The sequence below is a fragment of the Hippocampus bargibanti genome, linkage group LG01 (genome assembly GCF_051943395.1).
Source record: "Hippocampus bargibanti isolate YZ-2025 linkage group LG01, ASM5194339v1, whole genome shotgun sequence".
NCBI classification, from domain to species: Eukaryota; Metazoa; Chordata; class Actinopteri; order Syngnathiformes; family Syngnathidae; genus Hippocampus; species Hippocampus bargibanti.
The window spans coordinates 9,982,768-10,004,775 of NC_142734.1; the positions used below are offsets into that span (position 1 = coordinate 9,982,768).

General features: G+C 41.3%; 1 protein-coding gene across 1 annotated transcript; it reads left to right on the forward strand.

The window, feature by feature from the left end:
* Positions 1-4,341: 4,341 nt before the first annotated feature.
* LOC148903026 (rho-related GTP-binding protein Rho6-like) lies at positions 4,342-15,024 on the forward strand. Its single transcript, XM_088995024.1, has 5 exons — positions 4,342-4,553; positions 5,171-5,258; positions 10,852-10,961; positions 11,202-11,336; positions 11,430-15,024. The coding sequence occupies exons 1-5, from the start codon at positions 4,434-4,436 to the stop codon at positions 11,673-11,675; spliced, it is 699 nt and encodes a 232-aa protein (XP_088851150.1). The 5' UTR covers positions 4,342-4,433; the 3' UTR covers positions 11,676-15,024.
* Positions 15,025-22,008: the final 6,984 nt, after the last annotated feature.

A 22,008-nucleotide genomic window follows, 5' to 3' on the forward strand; every position in this document is an offset into this window, starting at 1 on the left:
CTTCACACAGGAAGGCTGCAGCGAATGCACGATGCGCTATAAACCCACGTGTGTACATGTTATGGTAATAACTGCAATCACGCGACCTTTTAAAACAGAAATCACATTTTAGGATAACAGTTGCTGTACGCAATACATATTTTAACTTATCATAAAACAAGTTTGACGCATTTTTTTAAGGTTGAAGAGGTCCATACGGGGTCGTCCATGTGTTGAAAGTAAAGAAAATCTACCTGCAGGTGGCAGAATAATCACATATATTACAGTTAAAAATATTGAGTTGAAACGCACTAAACATTCCTGTGTAAAGTAAACTTATTGCGTCAACGCAATAAGGAGCACAGAAATAAAAATTAGATATTGAAGTGTTAAAAAGGAAGAAGAAAACAATTCTCACCAGTTAAAAATACATATTTATAGCCTTTGATTCAGGATGCAGATGAACGCAAAAGTCTTCTCAAGTTCCATCCATCCATCCATTTTACTTCCGCTTATTCCTCATTAGGGTCGCGGGGGCTGCTGGACCCTATCACTCGGCTCGAGGCGGGGGATACCCTGAATTGGGTGCCAGCCAACACAGGCCACACAAAGACGTACTGTACAGGTACAACAGTCACTATCACACTCACACCAAGGTACATATTGGAGTGGTCAATCTGCCTGCCATGCATGTTTTTGGAGTGAGGAAGGAAACCAGAGGAGCCGGAGAAAACCCACGCGGGCCCAGGGAGAACATGCAAACTCCACACAGGGAGGCCGGATCGGGACGCGAACCGGCAACCTCTGCACAGTGAACCACTCGACTCCCGGGCCGCCTGTCTTCTCAGATTATTATATGTATCTTTTCTGTAATAATGAATGCTTACTATTGGTGTCACTACTGTACGGCTGAATGAAGGACGTGGTGACGGCTGTGGTTAGAATTTTTTCTGAAATTGGCTTTAAGTCTTTTCGACTGACACAACTGTTTTTCATCATGTGTCACTTTTGTCATTATTGTTTGCACATATCCACACATACACATTCACGAGCACATACACGTATCCACACACAGTACAGGAAACATGTTTATTTTAATTTACTGTTTCACAAGAAACATGGTTGAAAGCTTCAACATTATGCTTACATTCATTCCATTCTGGCTTCTTAGAAAGCAGAGTAAGCGGACTCAAATAGACTTCTCAAAAAAAGTTTAATTCATTTTCAATTTCTTGGTTGTTCATAATCATCGTGAGTTCACTGAAGTGAAGAGACAAAAAAGCCCTTCATGTGCCTTGAGTGTCTCTATACTGAAGTTGTTACTACAGTATAGAGACAATAAATAAAGATTTACTCTTACTACAGTGTAGTAAGAGTAATTCTTTCTTTATTTTTTTTAATTCTCAGCATGAGTAAATGTCAGCATGTTATAAAGCACGTAATGCAAGGCAAAGTACCACTCAATTGTGTTTGATAACTGTAGGTCACATTGGCATCAACAATGGAGCAAGTCAACCAGCACCATTGGTCGAACTAACTACACACATGTTTTAGGAGCTATTATAAAGTCTTTGGCAGACCCCTGTTGTGGCCCTGAACTAGCGGGAGATTGTCGACTTGCAGGTTGCATTAGAATGAACTGTACAGTATGACATGACCCATTTTCTCACAGCCCCAAGCCATTTACTGGGGAGAGAGACCCGGCTGGCGCATGAATAGTGAAAATCTACATATATTTGATGGCCATTGAAGTGCTTTAGGGAGGAAAAGGTATTTTGTCACAGTTTGCAAGGTGGTGATGGCAGGTGCGGATCTCAAAAAGCAGGCAGGAGGGAGCAGGAGGTTGTGTTTGATAAATTGTATTAAAAGAAAGTCAACAGGACCAAAATCTATAACATTAAAATCTTCTGAACGAAAAAAAAAATACAAAGTATCAAAAGAAAACCAAGATTAAAAGTCTGTCAAGATTAAACAAACACATGCACCGCACACAATGCATACAATTGCATACAACAGCATACACTGCGTTCAACAATTACCCGACACCGAATGGTCGTGCCGGGAGTCCTTTTAAGTGTCACTGATTGTAATGGCCAGCACCTGTGCAGGTGCAGGCGGGGCCGACAGCGACACCCGTTGGTCGCCAACCAGATCATGACATATTTTGGAGGATTAATCATCCATTTCATTTCTAAGCGCCTTTCAAAACTCTCAAGGTCACTTTACAGTCACATGATCAGTTATTCTGTGGGTGAGCAGCGGCAGCCACACGCGCCAGCATTCACTCAACCCAGAATAACTCAAATAGATGACGCAAATAAAAAGTGCTGAAAAACCTGCAATATACCCTTCTCATGAAAAAAATGAGTGTTGCTCCCCTGATTTCTCCTAACAACCAAAACAAAGGAAGAATACAAACCAAATCATTCTTTTTGTACATTGAAAGTGTATGTTGGAAAAAAAATACAAATACTGTACGGTAAATGAATCATGGGCGTCATTGTGTGAGTATCCAGTGGTTTGATGCAGTAATAATAATAATAATAATAATAATAATAATAATAATAATAATAATAATAATAATAATAATAATAATAATACATCACATTTTAAGCACCTTTCAAAGCTCTCAAGGACACTTACAGTCACAGACAAGCATAGGTACTATAAAAAATAAAATAGAATCACAAATAGAATACAATAAATAAAATATAATTATAAATGGAAACAAGAGAGAGAGCTACACAGAAAATGCAATTTCAAATAGGTGGGTTTTTGAGATGGGACTTGAAGGTGGGAAGAGAATCAATGTTACGAATGTTGGGAGGAAGTGAGTTTCAGAGTTTGGGGACAGAGCAGCTGAAGGCCCTGTCACCCATCCAGCTGAAGTAGTAGTAGTAGAGGAAACAATGCTTTTTATTTTGGGAGGGTAATCAAGCAGGCATTCAGGGTGGTTTCGGGCCCCCAGTTGCCCTTCCCTGATTTATGGCATCAGAAAGCCAAGGACCTTTGTGACAACTGAACATTCGTTGGAAATTATGTTGTGCTCAAGTCATCATGCTCTACTTCCCCTGGAAATGTTGGACATTTTGATATTGCCGGTTAGTGTATATTTCAGATTGATGGAGCCATCTGTCATAGCTTTCAGAGTGGCAAGGCAGCACTGGGCCGCTGTCGTGTTGATGGAGCATCAGGTCACCCATATGACGATTTGGAAATATCCGACATCCATTTCCATGTGACATCTTGCGCAAAGAAGGCAGTGCAAATTTGTGTCCGAATCACGTCGGAGCCTCTGATCTTCAATTGCTATTCAATAAAGTGGCTTCTAAAACTATGAAAATTCAATATTATCCGGCCTATTTGCAGTCAACATCAATACATTAAAACAGCTATGATTCTCTGCATTTTGCCCCACAAAGCATTTTAAATGAAAAATGCAGGGGTCTGGTGAAGTCAAAAGATTGCAGGCACTTACTGCAAGTAAGCCACGAAGAATGAAGTGTATTTCACTTCAAGTTCCTTTAAATAACATATGGTCCAATACTGGGCGGCCCGGTAGTCGAGTGGTTAGCACTCCAACTTCACAGTGCAGAGGTTGCCGGTTCGCGTCCTGGTCCGGCCTCCCTGTGTGGAGTTTGCATGTTCTCCCTGGGCCCGCGTGGGTTTTCTCCGGGTCCTCTGGTTTCCTCCCTCACTCCAAAAACATGCACGGCAGGCAGATTGACCACTCCAATATGTACCTAGGTGTGAGTGTGAGAGTGACTGTTGTATGTCTTTGTGTGCTCTGCGATTGGCTGGCAACCAATTCAGGGTGTTCCCCGCCTCGTGCCCGAAGACAGCTGAGATAGGCTCCAGCACACCCCCCCCCCCACCGCGACCCTAATGAGGAATAAGCGGTCCAGAAAATGGATGGTCCATTACTTTTGCTCACTTGAAAGGTGGATGGCTCTGTACAAAAGCTGCTCCCTTTCATCACCCGTAGATGTAATCGCCATGAAATGAAAGTTGGAATTCTGAATATGTGTCTCACATTCATATTGTGATCTGAAAGTCAAAGGTCATCAGTATATGACAAAAATAAAGGAAGTGAACTTGCCGTTCCAATGATTATGGAGGCTACTCTTATCCGCTTCTTAATTCGACCTCAATTTGGATTTGCCTTTAGTGCAGTGTGCAAAAATTCTTTGCTGAATCTTAAGCAAAAGATAAATGTGGAAATTCTCACCCTGAACCATCGAAGAGTCGATAAGTCTTTTTTTTTTTTGCACAAGAGCCCTCGCGCAAGCATGTCTGTATTACGCTGAGCGCCCATTGGTTGGCGTCACGATATAAAAATCTTTGCCACCGATCAGCGTCAGCACGAGACGCCGAAGCCACACCTGCGCGTATTGAGAACGCGTTGAGTCTTATTTCGACGCTGCTGATTAACTATCCCATCATCGATCCCCAGCATGAAGGAGAGACGCCTCCCGCAGCCTTTTGTAGCGCGCTGCAAATTAGTGCTGGTTGGGGATGTCCAATGCGGTAAAACGGCCATGCTTCAAGTCTTGGCTAAGGACTGCTACCCAGAGGTAAGAGATTTATTTCTGCACCACGGCATCATCAGCATCAGCGACATCAGTAGCCATCACCGTTGTCACCCGTTTTTGAGGTAAATTGTGGTGGGAGCAGAAATATGTTTTTTTTTAATCACTCACATACACCGTTTGTCTCCATAATCAAACATGTTAAGTCTTAACTCAAAACTTGGTAATACGTATTTGCAAATGGTAAATTGAGGTTGAGTTGTTCATCTTATCGCATCTAAAGAGAAAAAAACATTTCCTTTAGAAATGTATTTATGCTCCCTTTTGGTTGAAAAGACTGGAAAATTACCAGTATTTCCAGTCGAAATACATTTAATCACAAAGAACATCGTATTGTGATTTTGGGCTAGGGATGGCGCAGTATCGTCATGTGTCAAAGGTGCTTCTTTGATTTTGACACCTGCAGGTTGAACATACATTTCTAGAAAAACACGGGCTGCCCAAAAAGTCTGTCTGTAAAATTATCGATATGGTCTATTTTCAAGCAAGAGGCAATTGTGAATAAAGACCAATACAATAAACCGCATGCAGGTCTTACTGCAATCAAATGAGAACATGTGATTTTAAGGAGAGTTACATAAAGGCATCCTCCTCTTCTCCAGACGTACGTCCCAACGGTGTTTGAGAACTATACCGCCTCCATGGAGCTTGATGGCCAGCGTGTTGAGCTCAGTCTTTGGGACACATCGGGTAAGAATATGTAAAATGTTCTTTCTTCTTTCTTAATTTTGTCGCCATTTTTGTGACCGCTGATATTTCAGCACAAGCATTCACTACTTGACTAATCTTGGTTGGTATCCATTGTTGATTTTGGGGTTGTACTCACAGAGACAGTCTGCCTGGAGACAAGTAAGGGTTTCAAATAAAGCTCTGCGTTACCCAGTGTTAAACCAATAACGTTGCTTGCACTGGTAAATATGGCAGTCATTTTTTATTGTTCATTAAATAATGTGTGCATGTCCATTTAAGATCTCTAGTTGTGCAGGGTGTTCACTCAAATCATTCCCATATTATTCAGTCAGGCGGGGTGAAGAGGTGGTGGTTCTGATATCCAGACTGTATTCCAGGGATGGGTAACTGACAGGGGCACACTCATAGTCTCTTGATTAATTAAAACCATAATAATGTCCGTATATGTATATCGTAATATAATTCCATCTATCCATTTTTTTAATTACTTCATCCACACAAGGGTGCTGGAGCCTATCTCAGCTGTTTTAGTAGGCGGGGAACACCCTGAAACGGTTGCCAGGCAATCCACAGGGCACACAAAGATGTACAAACATCCGCAGCCACACTCTTACCTAAGGAAAATTTAGAGTGTTCAATTAGAACATGCAAATCCAATGCTGGGAGGCCGGACATGGAATTGAACCTCTGCACTGTGAGGTCGATGCGATAACGACTCGATCACCGTGCCACTATGTATATAATTTAAAATGATAAATATTTATATCTAAATATTATGTGTGATATAGGTTTTCAGTATACATTTTCCACAAAAACTGAAAACAAATCTGTAAAATCCATGAAGACTGTGAGACTAATAAAGGCATATCCAATCCAATCCAATCCAATCCAATCCAATCCAAGACAGCAATGTATGAAAAACAAATATATATTTTTTTACTAATTATAAATATACGGTATTTTAAAAAATACAGATATGACAACACATGGTTGCTGATCTGTGAATATGCAGCGGTGTACTGTAGTTTTACATTTTAAAATCCCCAATTCCTTCTCGATGGCAGACATGTTTTTATTGTGCATATATATACTTGAGCTGTATGGATCCACTGAGTTTATGTGCTGTCCTTGAATTATATATATATATATATATATATATATATATATATATATATATATATATATATATATATATATATATATATATATGACTCTAAATTGACGTTTTCATTTTGATGAGCATCCCTTGGGTCAAAGATATTCAGAGCAAAAAAAATACAGCATCCTCATATAATTATCACAATGATTGGTATTGTTATTATTATTATTATTATTATTTTAGAGGTTTTGCCGCTTTGTGTTAGATGGTGCTTTCGTTTGTAGCCCCTCCTCATGCTGAAATGTAAATTCAGAAGTGGGTGAAGCGCATTGCATGGCATACTAACAAATGAAAAGTGTTATATAAATACTGTAAGATCAATAGGGTCAAATGCATCCACTCCCGGATGAATTTCTTTCATAACAGCATCGACTGCGGCATTCTGCTCGGAGTAGTTTGACCCGCGGCAGTTGGCATACGGAAGCCTTGATTTACTGCGGGGAGAGGGATGGCCGGGCTAATCAGGGGGCGGAAGTGTGTGTCTATGTCTGTGTGTGTGTTGTCTCCTGTTATGAGAACAGAAGGCACAAGTGAGGGAGACTGCAAAAACATATTCATGAACTCCTCACACCTTATGCTCTCTGCAGCTAAATAACGGTATTGTATTTTTGTCTTCAATTGAGCCAAAGCTTTCTAGTCAGTCAACGTCAAATAAAAGCTATTTACCATGGCAGCAAAGTTCCACCCATTAATTGCTTTCCTTTCCAAATATCATTATTACTGACAATAGAGATAGTACATGCTTGTGCTTTTGTTCGCAGTCTGTGTACATTATGGCCTGTGATCACTTGCTTGCTGCAACCATAAGGCCCAGAGGCCATAATGTTACATTTTTTTTATGCTCCACATGGACAACCACTCATTCACTGCGTTTGTGCCACGGTTCAGTGAATTCGCTCATGTTTGCCCAACCAACGCGTGTGTGTGTGCTTGTTTTTTTCAAGGCAGGCAGGGGCCCTTTTATGTGTAGCTGGGTCATGGTGGGTGTAAGACATCGTCCTCCTCTGTGTTGAGCTCAGTCTTTGGGACACATCGGGTAAGAATATGTAAAATGTTCTTTCTTCTTTCTTAATTTTGTCGCCATTTTTGTGACCGCTGATATTTCAGCACAAGCATTCACTACTTGACTAATCTTGGTTGGTATCCATTGTTGATTTTGGGGTTGTACTCACAGAGACAGTCTGCCTGGAGACAAGTAAGGGTTTCAAATAAAGCTCTGCGTTACCCAGTGTTAAACCAATAACGTTGCTTGCACTGGTAAATATGGCAGTCATTTTTTATTGTTCATTAAATAATGTGTGCATGTCCATTTAAGATCTCTAGTTGTGCAGGGTGTTCACTCAAATCATTCCCATATTATTCAGTCAGGCGGGGTGAAGAGGTGGTGGTTCTGATATCCAGACTGTATTCCAGGGATGGGTAACTGACAGGGGCACACTCATAGTCTCTTGATTAATTAAAACCATAATAATGTCCGTATATGTATATCGTAATATAATTCCATCTATCCATTTTTTTAATTACTTCATCCACACAAGGGTGCTGGAGCCTATCTCAGCTGTTTTAGTAGGCGGGGAACACCCTGAAACAGTTGCCAGGCAATCCACAGGGCACACAAAGATGTACAAACATCCGCAGCCACACTCTTACCTAAGGAAAATTTAGAGTGTTCAATTAGAACATGCAAATCCAATGCTGGGAGGCCGGACATGGAATTGAACCTCTGCACTGTGAGGTCGATGCGATAACGACTCGATCACCGTGCCACTATGTATATAATTTAAAATGATAAATATTTATATCTAAATATTATGTGTGATATAGGTTTTCAGTATACATTTTCCACAAAAATTGAAATGTTTTTATTGTATTTTAAAAAATACAGATATGACAACACATGGTTGCTGATCTGTGAATATGCAGCGGTGTACTGTAGTTTTACATTTTAAAATCCCCAATTCCTTCTCGATGGCAGACATGTTTTTATTGTGCATATATAGTACTTGAGCTGTATGGACCTCCACTGAGTTTATGTGCTGTCCTTGAATTATATATATATATATATATATATATATATATATATATATATATATATATATATATATATATATATATATATATATATATATATATATATATATATATATATATATATATATATATATATATATATATATATGACTCTAAATTGACGTTTTCATTTTGATGAGCATCCCTAGGGTCAAAGATATTCAGAGCAAAAAAAATACAGCATCCTCATATAATTATCACAATGATTGGTATTGTTATTATTATTATTATTATTATTTTAGAGGTTTTGCCGCTTTGTGTTAGATGGTGCTTTCGTTTGTAGCCCCTCCTCATGCTGAAATGTAAATTCAGAAGTGGGTGAAGCGCATTGCATGGCATACTAACAAATGAAAAGTGTTATATAAATACTGTAAGATCAATAGGGTCAAATGCATCCACTCCCGGATGAATTTCTTTCATAACAGCATCGACTGCGGCATTCTGCTCGGAGTAGTTTGACCCGCGGCAGTTGGCATACGGAAGCCTTGATTTACTGCGGGGAGAGGGATGGCCGGGCTAATCAGGGGGCGGAAGTGTGTGTCTATGTCTGTGTGTGTGTTGTCTCCTGTTATGAGAACAGAAGGCACAAGTGAGGGAGACTGCAAAAACATATTCATGAACTCCTCACACCTTATGCTCTCTGCAGCTAAATAACGGTATTGTATTTTTGTCTTCAATTGAGCCAAAGCTTTCTAGTCAGTCAACGTCAAATAAAAGCTATTTACCATGGCAGCAAAGTTCCACCCATTAATTGCTTTCCTTTCCAAATATCATTATTACTGACAATAGAGATAGTACATGCTTGTGCTTTTGTTCGCAGTCTGTGTACATTATGGCCTGTGATCACTTGCTTGCTGCAACCATAAGGCCCAGAGGCCATAATGTTACATTTTTTTATGCTCCACATGGACAACCACTCATTCACTGCGTTTGTGCCACGGTTCAGTGAATTCGCTCATGTTTGCCCAACCAACGCGTGTGTGTGTGCTTGTTTTTTTCAAGGCAGGCAGGGGCCCTTTTATGTGTAGCTGGGTCATGGTGGGTGTAAGACATCGTCCTCCTCTCCGATTTCTCTGCTTCCTCTTGCTCAGGCCTTACATCATTCCTCGGGTGTTACATGAAGCTGAAGATACTGACAGAGTTGTATGAATCGTGTTTATGTTGCAGAGGCCGAGAATTTACCAAACACGTCCTCGGCTGATACAATTCTCAATATATATATATATATATATATATATATTTATATATATATATATATATATATATATATATATATATATATATATATATATATATATATATATATATATATATATATGAAAATATATATAGGAAAAGAAGAAGATTAGAGTGTGGGTCAAAGCCAAGACAATAGAGAGCATTTCTGAGGCTCAAAATAACCTCTTGATAGCTATCAACCTGTCCACCAGTCTGACGATTTATCTTGTTTCAATATTTAGTGGTACTGAATCTTTGGGTATGATCGACACAATTCATGTGAAGAATAAAATCGACTACGTAGCAAAACCTTACCACAACATACCGAAAGCTGTTTATATGTGCATAACATCATTTAGGAGGCATCTGAATCCGAATTAATTTGAGAGCAAGCATTGGACATTTATTTTGTTGTTTAGCATCGCCATGGAGGCCACGATTCTACTACTGTTGTTAGACAATCTAAAATAGTTCATATAAAAGAGCTGAATGATGGTTCATGTCATTTAGCTATTTAATAAAATATTTAAGATTTTATGGACAGGAATGTTCCATAGGTGCTAACCACTTTAGGATGGACTCCGCTCCTCAGAATTGCACTTAATATGACTATGACGAGACTCAATCGCCGGTACAGTGTTGAGACTGGATTTCCTGGCTAATCTCAGGCTCTTTTAAATGAACATTAAGTGTACTGTCCCCTGTTATGTCCTTGCACTCTGTATTACTCGGGATGAAACGAGAACCAGCCAAACATGCCATTGTGAACTGCATAGACCTTCTGTGTCAAACCTAAGGCCCGGGGGCCAGATCTAGCCTAGCACGTCATTTAAGGTGACCTGCGAAACAAAATCATGTTTCAATTTACATGATCCTTGGTAAAATCTGTCCCAAAATGTCAAATTGTCATATGTAATGAATAACATTGTGAGTTTGCAATAACTATGTTACCCTCTTTACACTCATTTGAACAGCAATTGATTATAGTTGACTGATTTCAAAATTAGTCGCCCATTCATTTCTTGTGGAGAAGTAATAATACAACATCTTGATGATTAATATTTTGTAAGGTTTATATCATGAGAATGGGTTATTGTTTGGAGATTGTTACATCCGATGATATAACATCCTGTCCTGTCCTTTAAGGTTCCCCATACTACAACAATGTTAGACCCCTCTGTTACAGCGACTCAGATGCAGTGCTTTTGTGCTTTGACATCAGCAGACCAGACACGGTCGACAGTGCGCTGAAAAAGGTAACACTTTGTGAATCTAAGTTTAGACGATGACATGTGCCAAATCTATATATATATATATATATATATATATATATATATATATATATATATTACTATATATATATATAGTCTCGTTATATCGATATTATATATCGATATAACCGGGACTATCGATATATCCGACCCTGTTTGCATGTAAATACACACATACATACATATATATATATATATATATATATATCCATCCTTGTTTTGTAGTGGAAAGCAGAAATCCAGGACTTTTGCCCCTGCACTCGGATCCTCCTAATAGGTTGCAAGACAGACCTGCGCACAGATGTGTGCACACGTATGGAGCTGTCCAATCAGAAACAGACGCCAATCTCCCATGAGCAGGTGTGTTTGAGTTCCCCTCTTTTCTTTGTCTTCTTTACTTCAATTGTGAGTAGGTGGGGTTCAACAATCAAGGGTAATTCTGCATCACAACAGGGATGTTCGTGGGCTAAACAGCTTGGAGCTGAGGCATACCTGGAGTGCTCTGCCTTCACATCAGAGAAAAGCATCCACAGTGTTTTCCGTGCGGCGGCCTTGGCGTGCATGAACAAACTCCAGCCGACCGAAAAGCCCAGTCCGGTTCGCCGTCTCTCCAAGAGACTCCTACACCTGCCCAGTAAGACAGAGATCATCTCCTCCACCTTCAACAAGGAGAAGTCAAAGAGCTGCACCATAATGTGAACACAGAGTGGATGCACATGAGGCCAAGGGACCTGCTGATGGTTCGGCACAGTGATGTGGATTTCGAATAGACTACATACTTCACCCCAAAACCCCTGTCACTTGTTTCTCTATACACTGATCATTTGCTGCTGAGACAGATCACCGAGCCCAAATTCCTTGCAAGGTTGCCGTAAGAGAGGTCTTCCAAGATCTAAGTGGATCGCCCGAATGCTCCATTTAAACACATTACCTGAATTATCACCCATTTGGAATTTTAATAGCAGCACTCGAGCTATCCATCTGTCTGGATGGCAGTGAGATCAGTTCATCAGACACTTTATTCTGTACACTTGCACCATCTCGTGAGTATGTAGCAAAAAATGTGAGTTATTAATTCAGATTGGTAGCTCTCTCCTTGCATTCCTGAACGTGTGATTTTGTTGTGTTGCAGAGGATAAATTGAATTTCCTCTTGCAGGACTCTGAATTGCTTTCATGGAGTCTATCCCAGTTGTCATTGGAGAGCAAGTCGTGGACACCCTGAACTGGTTGCCAGCCAATTTCAGGGCACACAGAAACCATTTGTGCTCACACACACACAACTAGGGACAATTTTGAGTGTATAATCAGCCTGACAAGCTTATTTTTGGTATGTAGGACGCTGCGGGCTGTAGATTTTATTGCTAGGCCTTCAGTAGTGCAACTTATGAATCAATCCAGACTGAAAAAAGTATGGTGTGATTTACTACAAATGCAATAGAGGGTACCATTAGCCAGGAAATAACTTAGCGACTATTCTTAATGATGTCCATTTCTTTTCTTTTTTTTTTTTTGAAAAGTACATCTTGAAAATGGCGTTGTCAAAACTTCTATTAAATCAACACAATATATTTGCTTATGCAGCTCACCACCGGTACAGTGTGCTATCTCTGGCCAGTATGCTCTTGTGACTAGTGGCTTGTGATCAGGGCAGTTTTTGCAAACTATGATTGGCTAGTGACTAGCCAGTCATAGTTTGCAAAAAGTCTGACGAAGGCGTTGGTACCGCTTTTGGGTTGCCAACTCGAAATCTGATTAGTTAGAGCAACAGTTTGATCGATACATTTCATGCGACAAGGCCCCACAGAATTGATTATGAAGGCGTCCAGGTGGATTTCTTACCCTGGTAAGAAATGATAGCTTAAATGTCATTGGTTAAATACTTAAATACGAAAACACACATCTGGAAGCAGTTCAACAGGGGAAAAGTAATGAAAGGAAGTTGAAAGACAATTTGTAATTATTTCACAAGAATTCATGGACAAAATATAATTGACATTAGTCCGTGATTCTGATATTTTTAGGCCAGCAGAGAAGGCCTTGCACGCATTGACGATCCGCCACTGGTGGGAAGAAACTCGAGGACCTGGAGAAAACCCATATGGGCTCGGGGAGCACATGCAAACTCCACACAGGAAGGCTGCAGCTGGAATTTAACCCAGTACCTCTGCACTGTGAAGTCGATGTGCGAATCATTTAACCATCAGGCCGCATCGAGTAACTTTTGTGCAAGTAAACTTTTTCAAGAATGGCATTGAATCTTTTATATGTTAAAAACATTAAAAGTAGAACAGACTTATGCTCTGTTGCAAATATTGTACTTAGGCAAATACGAAACATATTTAGCACAGAGGTTTTCTCACAAATATCAGTCGTTAGTTCAAGACCTGGTTGAATGTTCTCCCGAGGCCCGTGTGGGTTTACTCCAGGTCCTCCGGTTTCCTCCCACATTCCAAAAAGAGGCATGGGAGGCTGATTGAACACTTCAAATTGTCCAGAGGTGTGAGTGTGAGAGTGACTGGTTGTGTGTCTCTGTGTGCCCTGCGATTGGCTAATAACCAATTCAGGGTTTTCCCCGCCTAATGCCGAAGACGTCTGGGATAGGCTCCAGCACCCACCGCAAGGTGGGTGGATGGAGGGTATACTCACAAATACCTCCATCATGCCACGGAAGGCGGGCTGCATTGTTTCAACCTCTCATTTTTTGGGGGGAAGAATTTGCTTTCCTTGGCGCATAAATTTGTCTTGGACTTGAGCCCTGATGGGACAATCTATAGAATATTTCTGCATATAATTCGGACAATCAACATTATCTTATGGGGGTCAGCAGTGTTTTTAGTTGGAGGTCATGTTGTGCAGGTGTACCTAATACTGTATGTTACTGGCAAAGGTTAAATGCGCATTACGACTGCTTTGCCTCTGGAAGCAATCTCATGATCCCATCAAATCCCAGTCCTTGACCGGTTGATTCCCTCACTGTCCTTTTGCTGTTTTTCATTTGAATTAAAGCAGAAAGTAGCAACAAGAGTAGCAGTTTGACAAGAAGAGCCTCCTTTGCAAAGACAGTGGGAGGATGAACTCAAGGGATGAGATGTGATTCAGCACTCACGTGAGCCTTCCGGCGTCATGGCGACATTAATGAGAAGAATTGATTCGAGAGCTTAGCGTGATCACGTCATCTTGAGATGCCAGAAACATTCATGAAACATTGCTTTTTATACAATTGTTTCCTTTCCTTTGTTGTTCAGGATTCTTTAAGAAAAAACCTGGCCTGTAGTCGGTTAGGCTGTTTTCTGTTGTGTCTTGTTCGCATGAACACAGACGTCCTGAGGTGATGCACTATTAACAGAGCAGAATCATCAAAATGGGCTGGTCCTGTTTGCAGAAAGACTTTTTTCCAACTCGCCCTTGCTTGTCAACTTCCCCCAAAACACATTTGCGACAAAAATAGATCATTACATTTCTCCTGAATCCTTTCTGCCTTGTCTTCCCTTGCCGTCGCTGTTCTTGCATTCACCTGAGTTTTCTGGCATCAGTGTCTGCTGACAGCTAAAGCTAATGGAGGACCAGATGATTTGTAGGTCTGCACCAACAAAACCGGAGTTGTCTGGTGATAGAGAACATTGGAATTTAACATGTTGCCTAGCAACAGTGCGCTGGGTTCCTGTCTTAGACAACGATGGAGGGATGATTTTGCAAAAGGGTGTATCACCTTTCATTTGTAGCATTAAATGTGCCAAGGTGACGTGGTTTGGGCTGGAACACCCCATTTTTAACTATATCAATCGATAGCACGCAAGAGAATGTTGGAACAACGAAGGAAACACATCAATAACTCGGACATTATTTTATTCCACAATTGTTTTTTGTTTTCTTAATAAAAAATATTTTTGCTTTCTTGATCTTTTTTTGCCCTGTACAAATCTTTCCTTGCCTGTTAAACGAATGTTTCAGTGAAGTTGAAAATGTCTTAAATTATTGACTTAATTGTGTATTTGTTATTGCCATACTCTATTTTTCATCTTAAAATCTTTATTTAAATAAAGACAATAAAGAATTAAAAATATTTTGGGTCTATGTGGAATACTGTGTAGAGAACACCTTTCATGCCTGGATTTTTTAACATCTGCCTTATTTTATTCTTGAAATATTTTTTTAGAGGCCTTATCAAATTCTCGCACATATTTGTGTCACCTCATTTGAGCACCAGATTACAGCATTATGTCTATCTTGGCTCAAATAAAAGTGATAAAATATCCTTTCCTAGTCAAGGCTGTAGCATTTCCAAGAATAAGAAGGGCAAAATATGTATGTTAAGACTAACTTGGAGTGAAAGGAAAGACCTTGAGGTGGAACCACTGACTCACCCTCTATGTGGAACACAGTGGGTGGTTTGTGAAGTCTGGGGATAGCGGGTTTGTTATCAGCCCTGGCAAAGACCCTGGAATGGTGGGACAGTGTGAATATGAGTATAAGGCTGGTTGCACATTCTCTTCTTCGGGAAGATAAATGTAAATCAATGTTGTTTTGTGTTGTATTGCATTTTATTATATTAGCAAATGTCCATTCCAATAATTTTGCTTAGGTCAAAATTGGTTACCTTCAAATAAAAGGTACACTGTCTAACTAGCATAGCGAACATGATAAAGGCGACGACGACGTTTCGGCCATGAATCAGAATCAGAATCAGAATCAGAATACCTTTATTCGTCCCACAATAGGGAAATTTGCATGAAGAAACAAGCCGTCAACTTGATGCTGGAATACGATTGACTGCTGGATGAACACAGTCAACTCTTGGTGGGGGTGCTGCTTTTTTTGTGGCGGCCATTTTGTTGCACTGTTCAAATGTGCCCTTTTTTTGCTCTTTGAGGAACACACGCGCGCGCGTACACACACACACATACGCACACACACACACACGCACACAGACACGCATACACACACAGAGTGTCCTATTTACAGTAATGCAATGTAAGATTTCAGCGGACAAAATGCATAAAAACTCATGAGTTTTAATCACTCACAATGAAACTCTTCCGCAAGCAGTTCATGGTACTTTTTCTTTGTGTGATGCCTCCACTGAGGAAGATGATGAAGAGGAAGAGTGTGATAAAGACAGTGGCGGACCATCAAGGCCTGCAAAGCCCTCTCTGCTGGCCTAAAAAATATCTGAATCATGGACTGATGTTAATTATATTTTGTCCATGAATTCGAGTAAAATAATTCAAAATTGTCTTTCAGCTTCCTTTCATTGCCTTTTCCCTTTTGCCCTACTTCCAGGCATGTGTTTTCGTATTTAAACATTTAACCAATCACATTTCAGCCATCATTTGTTACCAGAGTCAGAAATCTACCTGGACACCTTCACAATCAGTTCTGCGGGGCTTGTCGCATCAAATGTGTCAATCAAACTGTTGCTCTAAACAACCAGATTTCAAGTTGGCAACCCAAAAAGGAGTACCAACGCCTTCTTGAAGGAGCTGGTCAATGTCAAAGTTTTCACAAACTATGATTGGCTAGTCACTAGCCAATCATTTGGTTGGAGATTTACTGGTAAAGCCATTTTCAAGAAAAACTTTTGAAGAAAAAATGGACATCGCTAAGAAAGGTTGGTCAGTTTTCCTGGCTAATGGTAACCTCTAGTGGACCTCTAGTAAATCACACCACATTTTTTTCAGTCTGGATTGATTCAGACATCGCACTATTGAAGGCAGAGTTATTAAATCCACGGCCCGCCACTGGACAAAGATGGCATCGAACCGTTGATGAAAAACAAAGTAAGTCTTCTTATTTACTAAATGTCACCATAATCTACCCATCCATCCATTTTCCTATCCCGCTTTTTCCTCATTAGGGTTGCGGGGGTGCTGGAGGCTATCCCAGCCGTCTTCGGGCACCAGGCAGGGGACACCCTGAATTGGTTGCCAGCCAATCACAGGGCATACAGACACAAACAACCATCTGCACTCACACTCACACCTAGGGACAATTTGGAGTGTTCAATCAGCCTAACATGCATGTTTTTGGAATGTGGGCGCAAACCAGAGGACCTGGAGTGAACCCACACGGGCCTGGGGAGAACATGCAAATTCCACAAAGGAAGGTCGGACCGGGTCTTGAACTCACGACCTCTGCACTGTGAAACCGGCGTGCTAACCACTCAACTACCGTGCCGCCCTACCATAATCTATACCACCATAAAATGTTGTTTTTTCAGAAAGAAACTTAGTATGACAACATTGCTAAATCCAAACTACCAAAAAGCTAAGAACTTGATATTTCTGTATTTTGTTGCACATGTGTCTTTTTTTAAAAACTAGATTGCGTTAGTATAAACACTCATGTAAAGAAACTCACTTCTGCGGCACAAGCCATAATGTCATGCAGGCATGAGAGGTGTCCCAGCTCATACGATATAGTCAGTGACTCGGGTTTGCCATGGCAATGACGGAGTTGCATCTTTCCTTGTGCAGCTTGATGTACCTTCAAAATGTACTGTACAAATAACTTGAAGAAGGTGATGTTCAATTAAACTGCTGCATATTGTTTCGAATGTTTTTTAGAGACCATAATCCACTGACAGTAACTTTTCACTGCTTTATGGCACAGGAGTTTCTCTGTTAGTTCTGGTTGTCAAGGTGCCCTTGGATTGGATTGGATTGGATTGGATATGCCTTTATTAGTCTCACAGTGGAGAAATTTACATTTCACAGCAGCAAAGTGATGAAAGGAATGAAGTAGAAAAATGAAATACATGAGCTGCTGGAAAGGCAGCCACTCTCGCGGCGCCGTCTTGAAGTCAAAAGAACAAAAAAAAACTCAATAACAAATAATATGACAGCATATAGACAATATGACAAAACAAAGACACAGAGAGACATTCATTCTTCAGGACTTGCTGTACCCTCTTTGTGATGACATGAAGCAGTTCTAGATGAAAGAGGAGAGGATCAAAGCGTCTTTCCACCAGTGGATCAGGGACATCATGGTGGAATGTGCATGTCAACTACAAGCTAAATGTTGAAAGCAAACACGCAGCTGTAGCATCCATTGACGAAAAGAGATTGTCTCACATCTCCTGTTCCACATAAATCTGCTTCAATTCCAAGCCGCAACAGTTCCACATACGTATCGGCGCTCTGCGCTGACGCTCCTTTCTTCTTATTGCGGGTTCCTCCAGCCATGCATCCATCCAGCCGCAGACCGTCCAACGGCACTGACCTTTCCGCTAAACAAAGCGGGCCTGTGAAGATGCTGCCCATTACAGGCGCAAAAAAAGCACAATGGCCCCTTTGGTGTCCAGCGATGGCAGTCGAATGGCTCCGACATTCCTCCCATTCAAAAACAGTACTGGCATATTCATGCTGCCGAAAAGGCGCAACCGCTCAGCACAGTCTCCTCCTTGATGAATGTCGTGGTCAAAAATGCTGAAAAACAATCTGTATCCGTTCCACACGATGCACAACAACACAAAGTGACAAAAGAAATCACAAAACAAGAGAAAAACAACCAAAAAAAGCAAGGCTCATGAGAGCACTTGCTGAGGCTGCCTACTCGGGCGCCATCTTGGACTTCTTATTCTTCTTATTCTTGGAGGTGATATTCAACTTTTTTTTGCCTTGCTGCTTTGTCACCGTTGTGAATTCCTCACTGTGTGATGAAAAGGTCATTTTTAAACTGGTTCTTCTTTCTTCTGTTATAGCAATGGCGAATGCTGTGAGTTTGAGTAAGTTAGTGTTTAGGTCGATAACGACTACTGCTGCAGTGCACCAGCTAAATATCTGCCCGCCTCCTTTTATTGATTGCATTTGCTTTGTCTTCCTTTGAGTTGCATCTTATCAGGACCTCTGCCACAGTCTGCTCTCGGAACGACGGTCAGGGCTGTAGTGGCTATAAAAACGTTTGACATTCCTCAGCTATCACATACAGGATACGGTGGTGACTCGTGGCCTTCTTATCCGTGAACACAACTGGGAGATATCAATTGAGAGGATATGCACAGACACACATAATACATGTTATAAATGTCATTTTCATCGGCACAAACATTCAATTTCTCCTCGTCTGTCTCCCTGCAACTCCTTGATGATACATGCAGTTCTAAGCTTAAAATCACATCCCCATTAATATCATCGTGCAGTACTCTCATGAAGACTAATTCTCACTCAACTATTAAAGACAGTGATGAGGAATTTCAAGAATTCAACCACGAACTTGAGGAGTCTGACTCAGCTTTTCAAATAAGTCAGAAGTGAGAAATTGTTTTCACCAAGGCCAAGTCACTGTGACATTTCGGACGATAGCCTGGCCCTGATCCAAAGGTCATTACCTACCACTGATCTTTGTATTTCCTTTCAAATTTTTATGTTTTTGTCATGTGAATAAAAATATACAGTATTACCGAAATTACGAATGGGTACTTGACGTACCTAACACGGCACCGTTGCATGAGGTTATGTTGTGTTTGTTCAAATTTTTGTTTCTGCAACAAATGGTTGCTATCCTATTTTTGGTTTTATTTATGTATGTATGTATGTATGTATGTATGTATGTATGTATGTATGTATGTATGTATGTATGTATGTATGTATGTATGTATTCCACATCAGGTGCCTCCAACGAATCCTTGGCATCACCTGGCAGGATCGTGTTCCACACACCGACATCCTTCAACGCACTGCCTCCACCAGTATCGAGGCCATACTGGCAAAGAGGCAACTTCGGTGGGTTGGACATGTCATCCGGATGCCTAGCTGCCGCTTGCCTCGACAGGTGCTTTATGGACAACTCTTGTCAGCGAAGAGGAAGCCTGGTGGTCCTAAGCTGCGATACAAAGACCAGCTTAAACAGACTCTAAAGAACTGCAACATCAAGCCCAGCGATCTGGAGTCTGCTGCAGCGAACAGGCCACTGTGGCGCTCCTTATGCCACGAAGGGGTGACACAACTTGAAGACAAGCGCACCCAGAGGAGGATCGTGCGGGACGAGCAAAGACACCTTTGTGCTGCTTCAGTACCATCTCGCCAGCCCGGTCCTGGCCTCACATGTCCTGAATGTGGCAGGATTTGTGGCTCCAGAATCGGGCTTCATAGTCACCTACAGTGGCATCGCCGCCAGCGCCAATAACCACTGTCCAATACCCCACAAAGCAATGGAAGCGACGTCATCCTCGACTTCGATGGACTGCCAAGAGAGATGTATGTATGTATGTATGTATGTATGTATGTATGTATGTATGTATGTATGTATGTATGTATGTATGTATGTATGTATGTATTTATTTATTTATTTATTTATTATTTGTGTAAGTATGTATTTATTTTTTTACCCACATCTGCATGGAGGAAATTAACATTTTATGATCACACTGCTGACTTTTAGGGAATATTTCCACCATACCAGGGAAATAATTTCTGAATATTTATCAATGCATAGAAGTAGGTTTGTGTAGGTCAACAATGACATGTCTCGAACTGACATGTACTCTTTGAAAAAAAAGTCATGAACCAGCCTAAAAAAAGGGATCTGTGCAGGCTTGACATTTGGCTTTTCAGAATCAGAATCAGAATCAGAATACCTTTATTCGTCCCGCAATGGGGAAATTTGCATCCTGGATGGATGAAACCCTACAGCAGAGACTGTGCTGGCCATGGTTCAAAAACCTGGCGTAGGGATGACCTTGTGCGTTTTTGTCTCCAACCCTCTGAAAGCAAAGGGGGAAATGGACGCCAAGCTGTGTATCTCATTACCACACAAGAGCATCATCTATCAGACGTGGCAGTGCCGACAAATAAAAATACTCGGATGAAGCTGTCTCTTGTAGGAGAGATACAACAGCAGAAAAAGCAAGCACATGGTCTAGTGGGGGGTTGCGTTGCAACACTATGCTGCCTGCTTACTGATTAGCTATCTGCACTGACAGATAGATCACATTCACTCACATCCCCTGCCAGCGCGCACACATACAAAATAGTGAGCAGTGCCACAGCTGCAGTGACACCATCATAATTCTTATCTGTGTTGGGAAATGGGAGTGTAATGTTGGGCTCAGCTGGGTGGAAAGAAACAATCTCCAGAGATTCATTATGTGGTTCAGTCTCAGAAGCCAATATTATATCTGTACAGAAGTATTATATCTGTATATATGTACAGTATGTTATGTGTGCTGACATTCATTTAGGATGCTTATTTGTCAAAAAAAACACATTTGCTTTGATTCAGTCCATTAATTCCAACCACCAAAGTGAAAGATTATGCAGCAGAGCAACTCTAAGCTTGTGAATTTTTGTTATTTTAATGTCCCAGTGAGAAACAGACATCAACCTCAGTGATCCTTAAACATGAACCATGCATAAAAAGATGGGCTCAGCTGAGATTGTGTCACATCTCGTCGCCGTCCTGGGCGTGCCCCGCCCCTCCTGTCACCTCCTCCGCTGCTCCCTGGAAACGGCCCCTCCCATCATCACGCACCTGGGTTCCCACAGCTGTTTGTCATTCCCTTGATTGTGCCTTCTGACTATATTAGCCGATCACACATTACCATCTCCGTCAGAGTATTCAGAAAGCTACCCTCGCGACTACCCTCCGTCAGGTCTGCATTATTCTTTTGTCCTCATTCATCTTCCGTTGTGTTGTTTTGGCATTTGTGTCTCAGTAAAGACTTCTCTTGGCTCACGAGTATCTGTCTCGCCGTGTACTTTGGATCCGAACTCCCCGCTTTCCCTCGTCACTTGAGTCCTGTCCCCCAAGCCTCAAGAGACGTAACATAAAACTCCGACCACCTATGGATCCCGCTGGCGAAGACAGATTCCTCGCCGCCCTCGCCATGCAAGTGGAGCGTTCGAGCCAGATGACGCAAGCCATCGCGGAACTCCGCCAAGTCACTACTTAGCTGGCTCAACGCTTCGAGACGGTCGAGACACAACTGGCAGCCCTCACAACCCAGATCTCCCCGCCCGTGGGTGGGCGCACGCTTCAGCTACCTAACCCCTTGCGCTACGCAGGCGAAACCGAGCGCTGCGCGCAATTCT